At 48.7% G+C, this 21,852-nt stretch overlaps 1 protein-coding gene across 1 annotated transcript in view; it reads right to left on the bottom strand.

Annotated features, from left to right (window-relative positions):
- Positions 1-21,852, bottom strand: part of LOC118399471 (AT-rich interactive domain-containing protein 1A-like) — a 125,585-nt gene that overhangs the window by 3,505 nt on the left and 100,228 nt on the right. Inside the window, exons 5-18 of the mRNA XM_052472173.1 lie at positions 19,530-19,770; positions 19,238-19,327; positions 18,831-19,001; positions 16,437-16,737; positions 10,207-10,367; positions 9,946-10,055; positions 9,473-9,682; positions 9,104-9,308; positions 5,055-5,184; positions 4,263-4,420; positions 3,821-4,076; positions 3,506-3,602; positions 2,454-3,264; positions 57-187 (exon numbers count right to left, since the gene is read on the bottom strand). Of these exons, the coding sequence (XP_052328133.1) occupies positions 57-187; positions 2,454-3,264; positions 3,506-3,602; positions 3,821-4,076; positions 4,263-4,420; positions 5,055-5,184; positions 9,104-9,308; positions 9,473-9,682; positions 9,946-10,055; positions 10,207-10,367; positions 16,437-16,737; positions 18,831-19,001; positions 19,238-19,327; positions 19,530-19,770 (3,072 nt within the window). The remainder of the gene's footprint in view (positions 1-56; positions 188-2,453; positions 3,265-3,505; positions 3,603-3,820; positions 4,077-4,262; positions 4,421-5,054; positions 5,185-9,103; positions 9,309-9,472; positions 9,683-9,945; positions 10,056-10,206; positions 10,368-16,436; positions 16,738-18,830; positions 19,002-19,237; positions 19,328-19,529; positions 19,771-21,852) is intronic.

The raw sequence follows: 21,852 nt of genomic DNA, 5'->3' as shown, positions 1-21,852 counted from the left end.
TAATATTTCAAATGTATTATGGGTGTTCAATCAATCTAACGCCTGTGGGAACTCGCCTGGCAGAGGTTGAAGGTAGAAATGCTGTTGTCATCGTAGAGTAAAATATTAATGGTGTCCAAGGCCCACGTGCTCTCTGCTAGTAAGCCTGACTTCAGAGACATCATCACTCTCCAGGCCTCTGGGGTGCCTGAGGGAACAGAAACGACAGCAGTGACTGACACAGGATGATGGTACTACGTCACCACAATCACATACCTTGAAAAGGACACATTTAGGAGCAATGTTCCCTCTGAGCTGACGCGCAGAAGAAATGCCAGGCCGCTCACAGGCGCAAGAGATTGACATTCACCGAGTTCGCCCCATTAGTTTGCACTATATAGATACTTTTTATCTGTGATGGAGTTAACATTATATCCGCCCCTTTTCAATGCAACAAAACAAATCCAACTTTCCAAGATTGAGTCTGTGATTTTGTTGTAGACAGAGCCAGAGTGCAACAAAGTAGAATTCGGGTGGGAAGCCCACGAGGGGTTTTTCAATCACCCGCAACTGAATGAATGTGCTTTTTATATTTCAGATCAGAATATTAGTATAGATCAGCAATGGAGAGTTACTGCTTCCTACAGGAGCACAAAACGTGTCGGCCACATTTCAAGCGGGTATTGAAAAGTGATTCAGGTATAAAGTTGAAGTCTTAATTAAAGTGGCAGTGTTTTATTTTGAGACAGGCTTGAATATGCAAAAAAGACAATCGGCAGAAGGATATCCAACATTGTTCAATTCTATGTATGGTAATAATAATTCATTGTGTTTTGTAAAGTGGTTTCTTGCATCACAAAACACAATACAATGCAATTCTCAGTCATCTATTTGGCCCATGGTGTTAAAGACCAAGTAAATAAATATGAATATCAAGCTCTTCATAATGTAGAAACGTTTAAAAGTCTCATGTGATGTAGGCCTGCATTGAACATCACATATAGGCTACTGTAGTCTATATGATAGAAATTAAAAGCTATTACCATGTGAAAATATTATGGGATTTAGTCCATTGGTTTTGTTGGTAGGCCTACATTATCATCAAACAGCCACAACATATTGGCTATTGTCTAAAACTGTAAGGGTGCAGCCTATTGGTTACTGTCTAAAACTGTAAGGGTACAGTCTATTGGCTACTGTCTAAAACTGTAAGGCTACAGTCTATTGGCTACTGTCTAAAACTGTAAGGGTACAGTCTATTGGCTACTGTCTAAAACTGTGCGGCTACAGTCTATTGGCTATTGTCTAAAACTGTAAGGGTGCAGCCTATTGGTTACTGTCTAAAACTGTAAGGGTGCAGCCTATTGGCTACTGTCTAAAACTGTAAGGCTACAGTCTATTGGCTACTGTCTAAAACTGTAAGGCTACAGTCTATTGGCTACTGTCTAAAACTGTAAGGGTACAGTCTATTGGCTACTGTCTAAAACTGTGCGGCTACAGTCTATTGGCTATTGTCTAAAACTGTAAGGGTGCAGCCTATTGGTTACTGTCTAAAACTGTAAGGGTGCAGCCTATTGGCTACTGTCTAAAACTGTAAGGCTACAGTCTATTGGCTACTGTCTAAAACTGTAAGGCTACAGCCTATTGGCTACTGTCTACAACTGTAAGGGTGCAGCCTATTGGCTACTGTCTACAACTGTAAGGGTGCAGTCTATTGGCTACTGTCTACAACTGTAAGGGTGCAGCCTATTGGCTACTGTCTACAACTGTAAGGGTGCAGTGTGTGAAAACCTTGTGAAGACTTAGAAAACAGTTGACCTCTGTCATTGCCAACAAAGGGTATATAACAAAGTATTGAGAAACTTTTGTCATTGACCAAATACTTATTTTCCACCATAATTTGCAAATAAATTCATTAAAAATCCTACAATGTGATTTTCTGGATTTTGTTCTCTCATTTTGTCTGTCATAGTTGAAGTATACCTATGATGAAAATTACAGGCCTCTCTCATCTTTTTAAGTAGGAGAACCTGCACAATTGGTGGCTGACTAAATACTTTTTTGCCCCACTGTAGTCTGTGCAGGGAAACCGATTAGTTGAGGTAATTTGCACATGTAGGTTATTAAAGTGACTATGCATAGATAATTAACAGAGAGTATCAGAGGTGTAAAAAAGGTGGTGGTGGGGGGGGCAATGCAAATAGTCTGGGTAGCCATTTGTCTAGCTGTTCAAGAGACTTATGCCTAGAAGCTTTTAAGAAGCCTTTTGGACCTAGACTTGGCACGCCCGGTACCGCATGCAGAGAGACCAGTAAACACACCCTGGAAGTTCCACAAGATCCTCACAACATTCAAGTTTCCTCTCACAATACCTCAAATTTGCTCAGTGCCCCAAATTTCTGTTTTTTTAAGAAACAGCGTAAGTGACTGCTAAACATTGAAAAGTTTTGGGTGAAAACAAATAACTTTCATACCGATGTCTTTCATGGTGAGTCGTCCTCGGGGTTTGAGGATGGGTTGGGAGGCCTCCACTGACCCTGGGGGGAAGGATATGTCCCGCCTGATGAGGGGGGGCTGCACGGGGGCCTGGCCTATGTGGGACGCGGGCACAGGGGGCCCCGCCTTCTGCATCTTGATGCCTGAGTGCATGTATGGAGACTTGGAGGGGGACGTCCGGCTTTCCATGGGGGCGGGGCTGGACACCTGGGAAATATGGTTCTGGGAGCTCTGATAGTTGGACTGCAAGGGTCTGGACATGGGGGGCCCCGAGCCCCCCGGCCCGTAGGGGGACTGCCTCTGGCTGGGGTGTCCCGGCCACTGGCTCTCATGGTTCATCCGCTGGTCAGCCCCTGGCATCATCTCCTCAGAGCAATTCATGCTGTGGTACCCCTGGGGGGGCCCCTGGCCAGGTCCTGGAGGCCCCTGGCGATTCGGGTAGTTGGGGTAACCCATCTCATTGCGTCCCTGCCACATGGGGCCGTCAGGGGCTGCCTGCATAGGGCTGCCCATCATTTGGGGAGGCATGGGGGACTGTTGACCCCCGCTGGAGGGCCCCCGGTCTCGGCCAAAGGGGAAAGGGAACTGGCCCTGGGGGCCAGGTGGTCGGCGGTCAGAGCCGGGGTAGCCTGCGTTGTACTGATTGTACATGTCTTGTTGGCCCTGGGGGCCCCCGGAGGGCTGGGGCCCTGGCTGCTGACCGCTGAAGGGGACATTGTACATCCCATCCCCCTCATGACGCTTGGCTGGGGGACCGTAGGCCCCGTCCACTGGAGGACGCTTGTAGTTCTGAAGACACACAGACACATGGTTAGCATCTCAATATCAACCCAGTGGATGATATATCCAGCACATACATATTGATTATGGATTCAATACATTTCACTACGTTATTGTATTCATACCGTATCAATACAACATCCCACATTCATTTCACTGAGTAAGTTACACCGCTAACTGCAAGTGAACATTTAGAAGGCTTCTGAAGCAGATATGGGGACACACAGAGCAGGGGACAAAATGCTCTTACGGGTTGTTGCTGTGGAAACATTCCTGGCTGCTGATTGGGGTAGGGGCCACCAGGTGGCGCTCCTTGACCAGGATACTGATTACCATAGGAATCATGACTGAAACACAACATACACAAGGTTAACACTTTGGCAAATGAAATGCAGCAGAAGTTAACTGAAATAAACTACACAGAAAACACAAAATCATAGAAAGCAAATGCTTGATTAGGTAACATGAGCTCACACCAACATCAAAGCCTTCTTGAGAAAAGACAGTAGCGTATTTAACATGTATAAGATCCTGTACGTGACTTAGCCCCGTTTGAGATACTGACCGTTGCTGCGGTGGGGGTCGGCTAGGGGAGTACATCCCCGAGTCGGCCCCTGAAGGCATCAGGTTGGGCTGGGGGGCCCCAGGACCCATACTGCCATCAGGACCCATCCCTGGCTCCTGTCTCCTGTCATATCCAGGTCCGTAGGGGTACTGTTGTCTCGAACCCATCTGCATGTTAGGGCCTGGGGGGCCTCTGTTGAACTGCCCCTCCATACCACTGTTAGGGCCCGGCCCTGGAGTCATGAATTGCTCTCCAGCTGCAGAGAGTTAGGGTTGAACAGTAAACAGTGTCTCAATATTGTATGGGACAAGTCTGTCTAGACTTAGCAGATGGTTGCACCACGCTCTTAACCAACTGAGCCACACATGATGTACAACGTACTCAGAGTCTTCTCCTTATTTCCAAATACCATCTCTAAAAGCCAGTTAGACCTATCGCTCACCTTTCCTCATGCCACCAAAGGGGTCCTTGTTGGATTCGTAGGGCCCCATGTGACCCATCATCTCCGGGCCTCCCATCCCAGGCTGGTAGCTGTTGGGGGTCATGGAGTTCCGTCTGGCAAATGCTGGGTCACCCCCATCTGCAAACGGGTCCTGCAGCCTACAGGGAGGAGGGGAGAGAGGGAGGGAGGAAGGAAGGAGGAAGGGAGAGAAGGAGGAAGGAGGAGGGGAGAGAAGGAGGGAGGGAGAGAAGGAGGGAGAGAAGGAGGGAGGAAGGGAGAGAGGAATGAGGAAGGGAGAGAAGGAGGGAGAGAGGGAGAGAAGGAGGGAGAGAGGGAGGGAGGAGGAGGGGAGAGAAAGAGGGAGGGAGGAGGAGAGGAGAGAGGGAGGAGGAGGATGGGAGAGGAGGAGGGGAGAGAGGGAGAGAGAGAGGGAGGGAGGAGGAGGGGAGAGAGAGAGGGAGGGAGGAGGAGGGGAGAGAAAGAGGGAGGGAGGAGGGGAGAGAAAGAGGGAGGGAGGAGGAGGGGAGAGAGGGAGGGAGGAGGAGGGGAGAGAGGGAGGGAGGAGGAGGGGAGAGAGGGAGGAGGAGGGGAGAGGAGGAGGGGAGAGAGGGAAAGAGAGACATTTAGAAAGAGAGAAAAACAGAGTTAATTACCCAAAAAACAAACCAGCTAAATAACATGTTCAATTGTGTTAGTTTGGTTCCCCTTGAATGGAGGGGAAGGAGATTGTTGTCAGATGTAGTAGAGAGAGAGGATGTTTTCAGACAGTAGTTGAGTGTGTGTCATGGGTACCTGACGGGCATGGGGGGCATCTGGCTGTGAGGGGTGGAGGCTGGCGTGGGGGGCTTCAGGTCTCCACCCTCCGTCATGGAACTACTGGTGGACTGGGGGGTCTGGGGGCCCTGCAGAGATCCAGACCCAGCTGCAACACACACACGGTCGAGATACGCACATTTTAGACACACACACACACGTCACAGGGCTAATGCCCACGCACAGATTCAGCTGTTATAGAAGAGACTCACAGTGGGAGAAAGACGGACCACTTCAGCCGTGTTAAGAGACTAAACCGGATCTCTCCGGTTCCCACGCTACACACAGAGCATGCTTTGAGCATCCATACACACACAGAGCATGCTTTGGGCATCCACACACACACACAGAGCATGCTTTGGGCATCCACACACACACACAGAGCATGCTTTGGGCATCCATACACACACACAGAGCATGCTTTGGGCATCCATACACACACACAGAGCATGCTTTGGGCATCCATACACACACAGAGCATGCTTTGGGCATCCACACACACACACAGAGCATGCTTTGGGCATCCATACACACACACAGAGCATGCTTTGGGCATCCATACACACACAGAGCATGCTTTGGGCATCCACACACACACACAGAGCATGCTTTGGGCATCCATACACACACACAGAGCATGCTTTGGGCATCCATACACACACACAGAGCATGCTTTGGGCATCCATACACACACAGAGCATGCTTTGGGCATCCATACACACACAGAGCATGCTTTGGGCATCCATACACACACACAGAGCATGCTTTGGGCATCCATACACACACAGAGCATGCTTTGGGCATCCATACACACACACAGAGCATGCTTTGGGCATCCATACACACACACAGAGCATGCTTTGGGCATCCATACACACACAGAGCATGCTTTGGGCATCCATACACACACAGAGCATGCTTTGGGCATCCATACACACACAGAGCATGCTTTGGGCATCCATACACACACACAGAGCATGCTTTGGGCATCCATACACACACACAGAGCATGCTTTGGGCATCCATACACACACACAGAGCATGCTTTGGGCATCCATACACACACACAGAGCATGCTTTGGGCATCCATACACACACACAGAGCATGCTTTGGGCATCCATACACACACAGAGCATGCTTTGGGCATCCACACACACAGCGGGGCTGAATACTTCACATCTCAGCATGCCTTGCTGCTGGCATCACCACATGGGCCAGTGTGTCTGTGTTGTATGGAGTGTGTGTGTTGTATGGAGTGTTTGTGTTGTATGGAGTGTGTGTGTTGTATGGAGTGTGTGTGTTGTATGGAGTGTGTGTGTTGTATGTAGTGTGTGTGTTGTATGGAGTGTGTGTGTTGTATGTAGTGTGTGTGTTGTATGGAGTGTGTGTGTTGTATGGAGTGTGTGTGTTGTATGGAGTGTGTGTGTTGTATGGAGTGTGTGTGTTGTATGGAGTGTGTGTGTTGTATGGAGTGTGTGTGTTGTATGGAGTGTGTGTGTTGTATGGAGTGTGTGTGTTGTATGGAGTGTGTGTGTTGTATGGAGTGTGTGTGTTGTATGGAGTGTGTGTGTTGTATGGAGTGTGTGTGTTGTATGGAGTGTGTGTGTTGTATGGAGTGTGTGTGTTGTATGGAGTGTGTGTGTTGTATGGAGTGTGTGTGTTGTATGGAGTGTGTGTGTTGTATGGAGTGTGTGTGTTGTATGGTGTGTGTGTGTTGTATGGAGTGTGTGTGTTGTATGGAGTGTGTGTATTGTATGGAGTGTGTGTGTTGTATGGTGTGTGTGTGTTGTATGGAGTGTGTGTATTGTATGGAGTGTGTGTGTTGTATGGAGAGTGTGTGTTGTATGGAGTGTTTGTGTTGTATGGAGTGTGTGTGTTGTATGGAGTGTGTGTGTTGTATGGAGTGTGTGTATTGTATGGAGTGTGTGTGTTGTATGGAGTGTGTGTGTTGTATGGAGTGTGTGTGTTGTATGGAGTGTGTGTGTTGTATGGAGTGTGTGTGTTGTATGGAGTGTGTGTGTTGTATGGAGTGTGTGTGTTGTATGGAGTGGCTCTCGGCTTTAGCCCGGCTCATGCCTTCTCACTATTAGCATGCCTGTCAGATGACTCATGTGTTTTCATTCATACACACACGGTCATTGACAGGTCACAGTTATTCACATTTTCTCACATCTCACACATTGCAGTGCAAACATCAATCTGCCTGCCCCCCCTCCCCCTGCCTCCCTCCCCCGGGGCAGGGACTTCCCTCTACTACAGCTGAAGAGAGTGGGAGGAGGAGGGGGGTGAAAGGGGGGAATCTCAGAAAAGGAGAAAAAAAGACAGCAGGCCGGGGGGGGACTTTACACACACAACCTCTTTTCCCATTCATCATTTTCTGGCTCAGCACAAAGCTCCAGGGAGGGGGAGGGTTGCCTGTGAAGCCGTCGGCCAGGACCCAGACACTAGGCCCTCCAGTAGTAGCAGCGAGTAATGGAGGGAATCAACAAACAATCCCCCCACCCCCCTCCTGTCCTCCCCTCCTGTCTTCTTACTATCGAGGGGCTGCCAGCAGACATACTCCCCATCAGAGATCTCCCCTGCACCCTTCTCCCCCTCTACCCCAGCCTGGCACTTATTCCCCACCACAGAGGATCTCCCCACCCCACCCTCCAGCCACTGACTCCCTGCACCCTGACATGACAGCCCAGCAGAGCGTTGAGGGGCACGTGGCTGGTTCTGGCATCATGTGTTCATGGTGTGTCTGCCAGGCTGACAGTGATACTAAAGACCAGCCTCTCCAGGCGAGAACACAACACCCTCCCGAGGAGATGTACAGGGGGGGAGCAGATCACTGAGGACATCCCCATTGGATGATTTGGAAAGGCACACACCTGTCTATAGGTCCCACAGTTGACAGTGCATGTCAGAGCAAAAACCAAGCCATGAGGTCGAAGGAATTGTCTGTAGAGGTGCGAGACAGGATTGTGTCGAGGCACAGATCTAGGGAAGGGTACCAAAACATTTCTGCAGCATTGAAGGTCCCCAAGAAACAACAAGACTCTTCCTAGAGCTGGCCGCCCGGCCAAACTGAGCAATCAGGGAGAAGGGCCTTGGTCAGGGAGGTGACCAAGAACCCGATGGTCACTCTGACAGAGCTCCAGAGTTCCTGTGTGGTGTTGGTTGTCCTTCTGGAAGGTTCTCCCATCTCTGCAGCACTCCACAAATCAGGCCTTTATGGTAGTGTGGCCAGATGGAAGCCACTCTTCATTAAAAGGCACATGACAGCCTGCTTGTTATTTGCCAAAAGGCACCTAAAGACTCTCAGACCATGAGAAACAAGATTCTCTGGTCTGATGAAAACAAGAATGAACTCTTTGGCCTGAATGCCAAGCGTCACATCTGGAGCAAACCTGGCACCATCCCTACAGTGAAGCATGGTGGTGGCAGCATCATCATGCTGTGGGGATGTTTTTCAGCGGCAGGGACTGAGAGACTAGTCAGGATAGAGGCAAAGATGAACAGAGTAAAGTACAGAGAGATCCGTGATGAAAACCTGCTCCAGAGCGCTCAGGACCTCAGAACGGGGCAAAGGTTCACCTTCCAACAGGACCACAACCCTAAGCAGACAGCCAAGACAACACAGGAGTGGCTTCGGGACAAGTCTCTGAATGTCCTTGAGTGACCCAACCAGAGCCCGAACCCAATCAAACATCTCTGGAGAGACCTGGAAATAGCTGTGCAGCAACTATAAACAGCACAGTAACCACAAGAACCTCAAGAGACTGTTGAAACCAAACACTCTTTCACTCATCCATTTAAATCTACGTGACTATGTATAACTCAAACTGAGTCGGTATGGGAGGGGGGGTGAAGTACTAGTTTGAGTATCCGGCACTGACCTGGGCTGCTGACAGACAGACAGACACTGACCTGGGCTGTGGTGCTGACAGACAGACAGACACTGACCTGTGGTGGTGACAGACAGACAGACAGACAGACAGACAGACAGACAGACAGACAGACAGACAGACAGACAGACACTGACCTGGGCTGGGGGGCTGGATCTTGGGCTGGGTGGTCTTTTTGGCGTCAGTGAAGAGATCTGGGGGCGGGTCCTCGCCACGTTCGATCTTGCACTCGAAGGCGTACAGACACTGGATGTACTGCTTCTTCAGAGAGCTGGCGGCGCTGCTGGACGTGCCCACGTTCAGGTTGGTGGACAACTCCCTCCACTTCTTATTCTTGTTCACCTGGTGGGCGGAAGGAACGAATATGTCATGTTCTGGCATAGAACAACTCTATGCTGCTGTAGAAAAATGAAATGACAATAACACAAGATTATCAGGCAAATAATGACACGTCGGTGTACTAAAACAGAGAGATAATTCAATACTGCAACACAGGAACCACTGACCTGTGTGAGGCCGCCGATCTCTTTGACCGAGACGTAAAGTCTGAAGAGGTCCAGAGGTTTGCGTCCCACGGCGGGAAGGTTGGTCATGCCCGTGGCCTTCTCCTCAGCGAACGCCAGGTAACGGTCTACCCACGTCCTCCTCTCCGGCTCCGGACCCAGCTCATACAGACGAGTTATCTTCTCATTGGTCGTCGTCGAAGAGTTTGACTTCTGAAAGAGGGAGATGGGAGGAGGAAGAGGTGAGGATTTGGCTTAAAATTCACCATTGACTTCAACTTACTTCCACTCACTACCTCATAGAAGTAGAATCCCAATCCCAGGTCAGCCATATTGACTGTACCCATGAGGCTACCAGTCAAAGTGCCACGAGGGGCTTTGACATTCTAAGGATTCTATTTCTATGCACAAACACAGCCATGCAGCGCTCTCATTCTGACTATATCATTCAGTACCACAAGTTGGAGACCACAAACCTTCTTTACCTTCTTGGTTTCAGGTTTGGGCGTGCCGTCCAGCTTGTTGTTAATCTTCTGGGCTGGGTTCAGTTTGACATCGATGCCAAACTCAGGGCTAGGAACCATGCCTGGCAGATGTAGATCAAGTCAGGGGGGTAACATTTCAATCCAATATCACATCAGATGATATTCCAAAACCAATCTTTTGTCCACTTGAGTTGGGTGATTAAAGAAAATGACCAGACACAACCACAGACTGGATATCTTGTCCAGACTCACCAGGTGTGTTGTTGGCCATGTTCCCTCCCATTGGCCCTCCTCCGTAAGGTCCTCCCTGGTTCATCATACCTTGCATGCTGTTGATGGCCCCCGGCCCAGGGCCATACGGAGGCCCTGCTCCCATCATCCCCTGGGGCATATTGGGGGGGTAACCTGGAGGCCTGGAAAGGTGGGAGGGGGAGACGACAACATAAATCCATTCACAATGGTTACGATTAGTGGTGTAACGGACCGTACGGATCACCCCCCACGGTTCGGCACGCATGTGGACCACGGATCAATTGCATTTAGGCTTCCCTGTCAAATATGATGACGGAAGAAGGGTGGTGGACATCAGCCTGGTGTATCAATGACGGAGCCAACTCAGCCAAGAGACAACAACTTCTCACCGCGACATCAGCCTGGTGTGTCAGTGACAGGAGCCAACTCAGCCAAGAGACAACAACTTCTCACCGCGACATCAGCCTGGTGTGTCAGTGACAGGAGCCAACTCAGCCAAGAGACAACAACTTCTCACCGCGACATCAGCCTGGTGTGTCAGTGATAGGAGCCAACTCAGCCAAGAGACAACAACTTCTCACCGCGACATCAGCCTGGTGTATCAGTGACGGAGCCAACTCAGCCAAGAGACAACAACTTCTCACCGCGACATCAGCCTGGTGTGTCAGTGACAGGAGCCAACTCAGCCAAGAGACAACAACTTCTCACCGTGACATCAGCCTGGTGTGTCACTGACAGGAGCCAACTCAGCCAAGAGACAACAACTTCCCACCGCGACATCAGCCTGGTGTGTCAGTGACAGAAGCCAACTCAGCCAAGAGACAACAACTTCTCACCGCGACATCAGCCTGGTGTGTCAGTGACAGGAGCCAACTCAGCCAAGAGACAACAACTTCTCACAGCGACATCAGCCTGGTGTGTCAGTGACAGGAGCCAACTCAGCCAAGAGACAACAACTTCTCACCGCGACATCAGCCTGGTGTGTCAGTGACGGAGCCAACTCAGCCAAGAGACAACAACTTCTCACAGCGACATCAGCCTGGTGTGTCAGTGATGGAGCCAACTCAGCCAAGAGACAACAACTTCTCACCGCGACATTTAAGCAGCCCTTTGCTGCAGAATCAGACCGGACTAAAGTCATCACCAAATCTACTGGGACGTTTATCTCCGCAAACATGAGGCCATACTCTGTTGTGGAAAACAAAGGGTTTAAAAATATGGTGAAAGTGCTTGAGCCACGCTACGAAATCCCCTGGCGCCCCTTCAGTAAGAAGATCGTGCCAGATCTGTATGAACAGGAAAATATCAACATTGTCAATGAATTATCCAAGACATCATCTGTTGCTCTCACCACAGACGGGTGGACCTCCAGGGTAACAGAAAGCTACGTGACTGTTCACTACACCACAGAGGAGTGGACCTCCAGGGTAACAGAAAGATACGTGACTGTTCACTACACCACAGAGGAGTGGACCTCCAGGGTAACAGAAAGATACGTGACTGTTCACTACACCACAGAGGAGTGGACCTCCAGGGTAACAGAAAGCTACGTGACTGTTCACTACACCACAGAGGAGTGGACCTCCAGGGTAACAGAAAGCTACGTGACTGTTCACTACACCACAGAGGAGTGGACCTCCAGGGTAACAGAAAGATACGTGACTGTTCACTACACCACAGAGGAGTGGACCTCCAGGGTAACAGAAAGCTATGTGACTGTTCACTACACCACAGAGGAGTGGACCTCCAGGGTAACAGAAAGATACGTGACTGTTCACTACACCACAGAGGAGTGGACCTCCAGGGTAACAGAAAGATACGTGACTGTTCACTACACCACAGAGGAGTGGACCTCCAGGGTAACAGAAAGCTATGTGACTGTTCACTACACCACAGAGGAGTGGACCTCCAGGGTAACAGAAAGATACGTGACTGTTCACTACACCACAGAGGAGTGGACCTCCAGGGTAACAGAAAGATACGTGACTGTTCACTACACCACAGAGGAGTGGACCTCCAGGGTAACAGAAAGCTATGTGACTGTTCACTACACCAGAGACGGGTGGACATTTACATTTACATTTAAGTCATTTAGCAGACGCTCTTATCCAGAGCGACTTACAAATTGTGACATCCAGTGGAACAGCCACTTTACAATAGTGCATCTAAATCTTTTAGGGGGGGTGAGAAGGATTACTTATCCTATCCTAGGTATTCCTTAAAGAGGTGGGGTTTCAGGTGTCTCCGGAAGGTGGTGATTGACTCCGCTGTCCTGGCGTCGTGAGGGAGTTTGTTCCACCATTGGGGGGCCAGAGCAGCGAACAGTTTTGACTGGGCTGAGCGGGAACTGTACTTCCTCAGTGGTAGAGAGGCGAGCAGGCCAGAGGTGGATGAACGCAGTGCCCTTGTTTGGGTGTAGGGCCTGATCAGAGCCTGGAGGTACTGAGGTGCCGTTCCCCTCACAGCTCCGTAGGCAAGCACCATGGTCTTGTAGCGGATGCGAGCTTCAACTGGAAGCCAGTGGAGAGAGCGGAGGAGCGGGGTGACGTGAGAGAACTTGGGAAGGTTGAACACCAGACGGGCTGCGGCGTTCTGGATGAGTTGTAGGGGTTTAATGGCACAGGCAGGGAGCCCAGCCAACAGCGAGTTGCAGTAATCCAGACGGGAGATGACAAGTGCCTGGATTAGGACCTGCGCCGCTTCCTGTGTGAGGCAGGGTCGTACTCTGCGGATGTTGTAGAGCATGAACCTACAGGAACGGGCCACCGCCTTGATGTTAGTTGAGAACGACAGGGTGTTGTCCAGGATCACGCCAAGGTTCTTAGCGCTGGAGCCGCCAGGGTAACAGAAAGCTACGTGACTGTTCACTACACCACAGAGGAGTGGACCTCCAGGGTAACAGAAAGATACGTGACTGTTCACTACACCACAGAGGAGTGGACCTCCAGGGTAACAGAAAGATACGTGACTGTTCACTACACCACAGAGGAGTGGACCTCCAGGGTAACAGAAAGCTATGTGACTGTTCACTACACCACAGAGGAGTGGACCTCCAGGGTAACAGAAAGATACGTGACTGTTCACTACACCACAGAGGAGTGGGAGATGTGAAGTCCGGTGCTACAGACACGCCCCCTCTATGAGAGTCACACAGGTACTGCTAGGAGCAGTAGCAGAGTGGAAGATAGCTTGCTTTGCACATGTGATCAATTTAGCATCCCAAAGGGGATTCTCAGGTAACCAGATGGAACGCCTCCTTGGGAGGATCAGGAAGGTGGTTTCCTTTTTCCACCGAAGCACAACAGCAAGAACTGCTACAGCTACCGACCCACAAGCTCATACACCATGTCACAACAAGATGGAACTCCACTTGACATTTTGGAAAGCCATCTTGAGCAGCAGGCAGCTGTATACTCTGCACTGACAGACAAGACCCTGAAAAAACATAAAGACATCATCACCTTGTCTGATGACGTGAAAGTGTCAGAGGAGGTCCTCCAGGTGCTCAAACCCCTCAAAACGGTTACCCTACTGAGCACTGAATCTGCACTGTCTGTGTCCATGATCCTACCTCGTGAAAACAAGGATTCTACAATCCATGGTACCAAGTGAGGAAGACAGCACCATCACTAGAGATGCCAAGGCTGCCATTAGAGAGGACCTGAATCCCAGATACCCCCCTAATGTACAGGACTACCTTCATAGATCTACTGCACTGGATCCAAGGTTCAAGTCCCTGTCTCACCTAGACCCTGCCCTACACCGGAGGACATACCGTGTTCTCAACACCTAGACCCTGACCTACACCGGAGGACATACCGTGTTCTCAACACCTAGACCCTGACCTACACCGGAGGACATACCGTGTTCTCAACACCTAGACCCTGACCTACACCGGAGGACATACCATGTTCTCAACACCTAGACCCTGCCCTACACCGGAGGACATACCGTGTTCTCAACACCTAGACCCTGACCTACACCGGAGGACATACCGTGTTCTCAACACCTAGACCCTGCCCTACACCGGAGGACATACCGTGTTCTCAACACCTAGACCCTGCCCTACACCGGAGGACATACCGTGTTCTCAACACCTAGACCCTGCCCTACACCGGAGGACATACCGTGTTCTCAACACCTAGACCCTGCCCTACACCGGAGGACATACCGTGTTCTCAACACCTAGACCCTGACCTACACTGGAGGACATACCGTGTTCTCAACACCTAGACCCTGACCTACACCGGAGGACATACCGTGTTCTCAACACCTAGACCCTGCCCTACACCGGAGGACATACCGTGTTCTCAACACCTAGACCCTGCCCTACACCGGAGGACATACCGTGTTCTCAACACCTAGACCCTGCCCTACACCGGAGGACATACCGTGTTCTCAACACCTAGACCCTGCCCTACACCGGAGGACATACCGTGTTCTCAACACCTAGACCCTGACCTACACTGGAGGACATACCGTGTTCTCAACACCTAGACCCTGACCTACACCGGAGGACATACCGTGTTCTCAACACCTAGACCCTGCCCTACACCGGAGGACATACCGTGTTCTCAACACTGACATTGTGGCCACTGAAGAGGTAATAAATGATAAGAGTGAATTACTTAAATAATAAATATACTGCAGTCTAATCTTAGTCTTTGCTATTGCTATTAGAATCAGCCATTTTTTATTTGGAATAATAATGGCTTTTATTAAATGTTATAGCCCACAATTACAGTTCCGTGAAATATGAATATAAATAGGTTTAATAGATCAAGTCATTTTTTCTGCAAGGTCAAGCCACCGAGCTGACAGGAGCAGACGAGGAGGCATCTCCTCCACAAAATAATTCAGCCACGAAGGAGCTTTTCGGGGAGACCTTTATGAGCAAGGACACCATCAAAGAGGAGGTGGCATCCTACCAGGCAGCGAGCCTGGTGATCCACTGGCATGGTGGAAAAGCAATGAGTGTAAATACCCTCACATTGTCATGACGGCAAGGAGCTACCTGGCAGTGCCTGGCACCCTAGCGAGAGGGTGTTCTCCACGGCAGGGGACAGAGTTACTGCAGAGGTCTCCCCTCTCCCCAGACTACGTAGACATCAACATCTTTTAGAAAAAGAATGAAGTTATAAGCTCAGATCTTCTTTTTCTTTCTTGTTGTTCTTTTGTTTGATGACATAGACACAGGCTATTTTTACATTCACTATTGTTCACAGGAAGAAGGTTTCATGCCTCATATTGCACTTTAATTTAACAATTGAGTATTTTATTTAAACATTGAAAAGTTCCTTGCTTGAAGTGTTTAAGTTATAAATGGAAAGACAAGTTACAGTAATCTGATCTGAAAAATGATCCGATCCGGGACTCAAAACAGTGATCCGAAACCGTGAGTTTTGTGATCCGTTGCACCACTAGTTACGATACATGACAGTTAAAAAAAACAACATGGCAATATTCAAAACATATATACAGAAGAATATCGTTGCTGTCGGATGAAAACCTCGTGATGAAAATGTGTTCAAAATAGCTTCTAAAGTTTCATAATTGTACGTTTGTCAATGGAAAAATATGGCAGTTTTTCCCATTTCCTGAAAAGATTGTGTTGGAGATAAGAGGCTTACTGTATTTCTCATCCCTCCCTTTTCTTACAGAGGCCCACTTCTGCCTAGTTGTCTCCAGTCCTTTCTTCCTTCTCTGCTCAACATCGTCAGTGAACACTTGGGTTGCACTCAGTAGGGCACACCAAAGCAAAACGCTTGATTCTTTTTAAAGAGTATTTCTTTCCGTTTCAAAATGTTTTACTCCCTACTGAACAGGGTCTTACCTCGTGATGTACACGTCTGTTTCCGGCCTGTCTTTACATGTCTGTCTGTCTCTGGAGCTCTGTGGCTAATGTCTTTCTCTCTGTGCTTCTCTGCTTGGAGACTCAGCTGACTTCCTGACTGAACAACGGTGTGACTCACTGCCTGGATCACTGTTCTCATAAGCCACCTCTCTGTCCCTGTGTTCCCCTAGCTCGTCTACATCTTAGTTGGCTGGCTCACACCTGACCTCTCCTCTCACACAGCAGAGCCTGGGAGTGGGAAGAATCAAACAATGGGTTTTTCAGGGTCACACAAACACACAATTTCCAACAAAGAGATGAACCTTGTAATATTGAACGGCGCACGCCGCTGACCTGTCTCCTAAAGCAGTAAAGAAGTGCAGACCAGGCAGCCTACCTGTTGAGTATAGAGTTAGCTCCGTGGTGCATGGCAGAGGCTGCATCTGGAGGGCCCCCGGGGCCCTTCCTGTTTATGACTGGAGGGGGGCACATCCCAGAGGTCACCTGTGGAGGTATGCCGGGGCCCATGTTGGGGCCCATTCCGGGGCCGTAGGGGCGGGCAGCCATCTGACCCGGACCCATCCTGCCAGGGGGCATGCCTGCATACGGTGCCCCACCAGCCTGGCCTGGCATGCCCCCCGGACCACCAGGGTAGTTGGCGTTGGGCATGCCACTGTAACCGGGCTGTCTGGGGTAACCTGGAGGGTGGGGAGAGAGACAGAGAGACATCCAGGGACTGTTCAGAAGGGCAATGGTTTTTATTATTGGACAAGTCCATGTAGTACCTCCCTGTTTCACTCGGTTTCAAAACGTTGAATTTTTACGGAATAAAACCCAGGTCTTACGCTAACACAGCAAGAGTCCTAATCCTAAACGGGGCCTTGATTGAACCAAAATCAGGAAACAGACTTAACAGATAGGCCTAATATTTGAGTTTAAAAAGGAGGCTTTTATTCAAGCAAATAGATCGATACCTGTGGTGAAGCTTTAGGCCCGATGTATGTAGCCTGTGGCGAATCTAGACCTAGCCTGCCTCAGCAACCGTCTAGCCTCTGGCATATAGAAACCTGGCCGGGGGTTTCAGTGGTCCACATCTATGAGTGCCATATGATGAAGATCATCAAAGGTTAGTGATTAATTTTCTCTATTTCTGCTTTTTGTGACTCCTCTCTTTGGCTGGAAAAATGGCTGTGTTTTTTGTGACTAGGTGGAGACCTAACATAATCATTTGGTGTGCTTTCGTCGTAAAGCCTTCTTGAAATCAGACATGTGGTGGGATTAACAACAAGTTTATGTTTGGTGGTGTAAAATACATGTATGTTTGAGGAATTCTAATTATGAGATTTCTGTTGTTTGAATTTGGTGCCCTACACTTTTACTGGATGTTGGTCAGGTGGGACGTTAGCAGGTTAGTCTCCTTTTAACAGGTTAGTCTCCTTTTAACCGGTTAGTCTCTTTTTGACCGGTTAGTCTCTTTTTAACCCGGTTAGTCTATTTTTAACCGGTTAGTCTCCTTTTAATTTCTTGGATTTAGGGGGCGCTATTTAAATTTTTGGTTACGAAAATATGCTTGACTATGCATATAATTGACAGCTTTGGAAAGAAGACACTGACGTTTCCAAAACTGCAAATATATTGTATTTGAGTGCCACAGAACTGATGTTACAGGCGAAACCCAGATAAAAATCCAACCAGGAAGTGCCGCATTTTTTAAAACCGCCTCATGCCAATGACTCCTTATATGGCTGTGAATTAGCTACGAATGAGCTTACGTTTTCCACGTATTCCCCAAGGTGTCTACAACATTGTGATTTTTTAGGCATTTCCATTGAAGAATGGCTGTAAGGGACCATATATAGCATGTGGTCACATGGTGTCTCCCGCAGAAAACCTTGCGTAAAATACTGAGGTAGCCATTTTTGCAATCGCTTCTTATGAGAAACCAATTGCCTCGACGGATATATTATCGAATATATATGTTAAAAACACCTTGAGGATGGATCCTAAACAACGTTTGCCGTGTTTCTGTCGATATTATGGAGCAAATTTTGAAAAAAGTTTGGCTTTATAGTTGTAGCATTTTCCGGTCAATTTCTCAGCCATGCATGTTGAAGAAACGGGAGCTATTTCGCCTACAAAAATAATATTTTTGGAAAAAAGGAACATTTGCTATCTAACTGGGAGTCTCCTGAGTGAAAGCATCTGAAGTTCTTCAAAGGTAAATTATTTAATTTGGTTGCTTTTCTTATTTACATGAAAATGTTGCCTGCTGCTAGCACAGCCTAGCATAGCATTATGCCATGCTAAACTTACACAAATGCTTGTCTAGCGTTAGCTGTAACGCATATTTAGAAAATCTGAGATGACAGTGTTGTCAACAAAAGGCTAAGCTTGTGTTTGAATATATTTATTTCATTTCATTTGCGATTTTCATGAATAGGAAAAGTTTCTAGGGGTATTTACGTCCGTTGCGTTATGCTAATGCGTTTGAGGCTATGATTACGCTCCCGGATAAGGGTTTGCCCGTCACAAGAGGTTAACCGGGTGGTCTCTTTTTAACCGGTTAGTCTCTTTTTAACCGGTTCGTCTCTTTTAAACCGGGTCAGTCTCCTTTTAACTGGTTAGTCTCCTTTTAACCGGTTAGTCTCCTTTTAACCGGTTAGTCTCCTTTTAACCGGTTAGTCTGCTTTTAACCAGGTTCGTCTCCTTTTCAAGAGAGACCTGGAATCGTTAAGCGGGACAGAACCAACTTAATGATTTCATTGTGTACAAGCTGTGTACGGGGCCTCACCTTGTGGTCCGTACTGTCCACCCTGAGGGCCGTAGTTCCCCATGGAGTTGTTCTGAGGGTAGGGCCCCATCCCAGGAAGTATCTGGCCTCCCGGTGACTGGCGAGGAGATAAGGCGGAGCCAGGTTGCTGCGGCGACCCGTGGGGAGGCATCTGGGAGTTACGCATGTACACTACAAAAGACAAGAGAGGGAGAGATGGAGAGGAAAAGGTTAGCTATACTCTTTCATTTCCACACAGCAGCCATACAAGTGTAGTTCCATTTCCTAAAACCCTATCAAGGTCGGGTGTTGAATGTCAGTCAGTCCTTATCCAAACAAACCATAAGAAAGAAAGGTGATTTGTAGATCGTTCAGGCTGCAGTCAGGGTAGGCGATCTCAAACGCCACCTATATCTTTTCATACTCACCCCTGTCCTGGCCCATGGCTGACTGGCCCATGGATGTGTGGAGAATGCCGTCTGAATGGACGCTGGGCGGCCGGGGAGGCATCTGGTTACCTGCGTGATGACATAAGAGAGATTCAGACACACGCTGGGAATCATAAAAAACAGACCATGCTTGTTTCGCACAACAAACGCTGTGGTTTACACCAGCTTAAGGAAGCTGGACGTGTACTATGTGGTAGGTTACTGCTTCTCTCTGGAAACCAGTGGCTCTGTCATAAGTGTGTGTAGCTCTATTCTCTCTCTCTCTACCCACCTGGCACAGCAGCAGGTGAGAGGGGCCCGGAGCGCGAGGGGGTGACGCTGGCAGGGGAGCCCACTGGGGAGGGGGAGGGCCCGCGGATGCCAGGCAAGTGGGGCGAGGTGTGAGGGGAGAAGGGTGACTGGGCGGGGTTACTCTGTTCCCCCTGGCTACTGGACACCCCCGACGTGCTGACCCCCGGACTCAGAGCCCCCTCTGTACCCGTCGGCAGGTCATCTATGGAACCAGATAGGTCCTGGAACAAGAGAGAGGGGAGAATTAGAACCACAGAATTAAATAGAACACTAGGAAGTCTGACTGGAGAGACAGGATTCATTTGGAACATTTTGGTTACACAGCGTTAATGTTCACCTGGCTACTGAGGGTTGAACAGCTCAGACATATTGGGCAGCAAAAGTCAACAGTCACCTCATCTGTCCAAAGTCTACAGAGAGGATCCACATGACCAGAGTCCAGCAAATAAGACAACAGACCAGGGATTCCGTTAGCCGCTAAAATGTTGGCTTTTGTGCGTATTTAAAAAATAAAAACATCTGAATTAAAATGTAAAAGTTCAAATTCAACTAATGCGTGAGCACCAGCCGCTGCCATATAGACACATTGATACACCGTAATCATTGACGGCTGAATAGTCTGAATGAGAGAATGGAGGAGACGGCCCAATGCAGCTGTTGACCAAGAACTTCTGCTGTCAACTAAGTCAAAATACATAAGGCTGACAACAACAACAAAAACTATTGAAAATATATGGATGAAAATGCTGGTGGTCTCAAACAAATTCACCCGTCTCCTCAGCCTGTCTGCCTTTCTAGATCTGTCTTGACTTGACCTATCAGGAGTGAAGTGCAACATTGTATCAAATCAATCCCATGGACCCTGCCAGAAGCCATCTCTAGGGAAGTTGCAACATAGTATCAAGTATCCCAGACTTCCCAGCACCAAAGACAGTTGTCCTTGCTGAAGGTATTTTATGATGTTGATATGATGCTATTTTGCGCTTTCACACCGAGGCTTGGTTATTAGTGGGGGGCTTATTAGTGGTGGATGTGGTGAGATAAGACAAACATAAATCCCCAAATGGGCATTTTCAGGACAGAGACACATCTTCGCCACACACCCCTACCCTTCTTCTTGTCTCAACATTTTAAAGATGATACACAAGACACATTACAGTCGCACCTATTTAAGATGCTTTTCACTGACAGCGACAACCCAGTCACCAGCGAGGCCTTCTGCCAACGCCGCTGTCAATGAAAGAAACCCACATCCTGTTCAATTGGTTTTCATAACAACTCTCTTTCCTTGTCCTGAAGACAAAGACACAATCCCCGTCATATTACCATGGCAACCCTTCCTAGTCGTTGCATCTTTAGATTCAGCCTCTTCCTGAATGTGACAGATGTTTTATTTCGGTCATATACCTCAGGTGCGGTGTTTAGAACGGAGTTGTCCGCCAATTGTATTTTGTCAAATGTTTGAAAATTATGTTTTATTGTCCTCTTCATGTCAGGAGTTGCATGGTTTGTTAAGATTAATTGCCGTAATTTAAATATGACTTCTGTCATTCTGAGCATCATGGGTGCATATGCATATAGGCCCGGCAAATATGGACGGATACGTTGTCCGTCAAATATGGACGGATACAACCCTGATACAGCCCTGATACAACTCTGATACAGCCCTGGTACAGCCCTACTACAACCCTAATACAACTCTGATACAACCCTGATACAGCCCTGGTACAACCCTACTACAACCCTAATACAACTCTGATACAGCCCTGATACAGCCCTGATACAACTCTGATACAGCACTGCTACAACCCTGCTACAACCCTGATACAGCCCTGATACAACCCTGATACAGCCCTGGTACAACTCTGATACAGCCCTGATACAGCCCTGGTACAACCCTAATACAACTCTGATACAGCCCTGATACAGCCCTGATACAACTCTGATACAGCACTGCTACAACCCTGCTAGAACCCTGATAAAGCCCTGATACAGCCCTGATACAACCCTGATAAAGCCCTGATACAACTCTGATACAGCACTGCTACAACCATGTGTGCATACATACGTATGGGTGGTCCCTGATACAACCCTGATACAGCCCGATACAACCCTGCCCACAGCAATTTAGAGAGGCCTGAGCGCCATGCCTACCAACTGAGCTACAGAATGTTGGCAGGAGAGGTGATTGTGTTTGAACAGGAAGAAGAGTTGTTTACACACACTGTCTGTAGTCACGTGGATCCCATGTGGTTGTCTCCTCTAACAGCTAGCTAGCTCATCTGACCGTCACAGAGAGGGAG

The sequence above is a fragment of the Oncorhynchus keta genome, chromosome 20 (assembly GCF_023373465.1).
Source record: "Oncorhynchus keta strain PuntledgeMale-10-30-2019 chromosome 20, Oket_V2, whole genome shotgun sequence".
In the NCBI taxonomy this organism is placed as follows: Eukaryota; Metazoa; Chordata; class Actinopteri; order Salmoniformes; family Salmonidae; genus Oncorhynchus; species Oncorhynchus keta.
The sequence above is the reverse complement of the archived record's forward strand: the minus strand, read 5'-3'. Positions and strand labels throughout refer to the sequence as shown.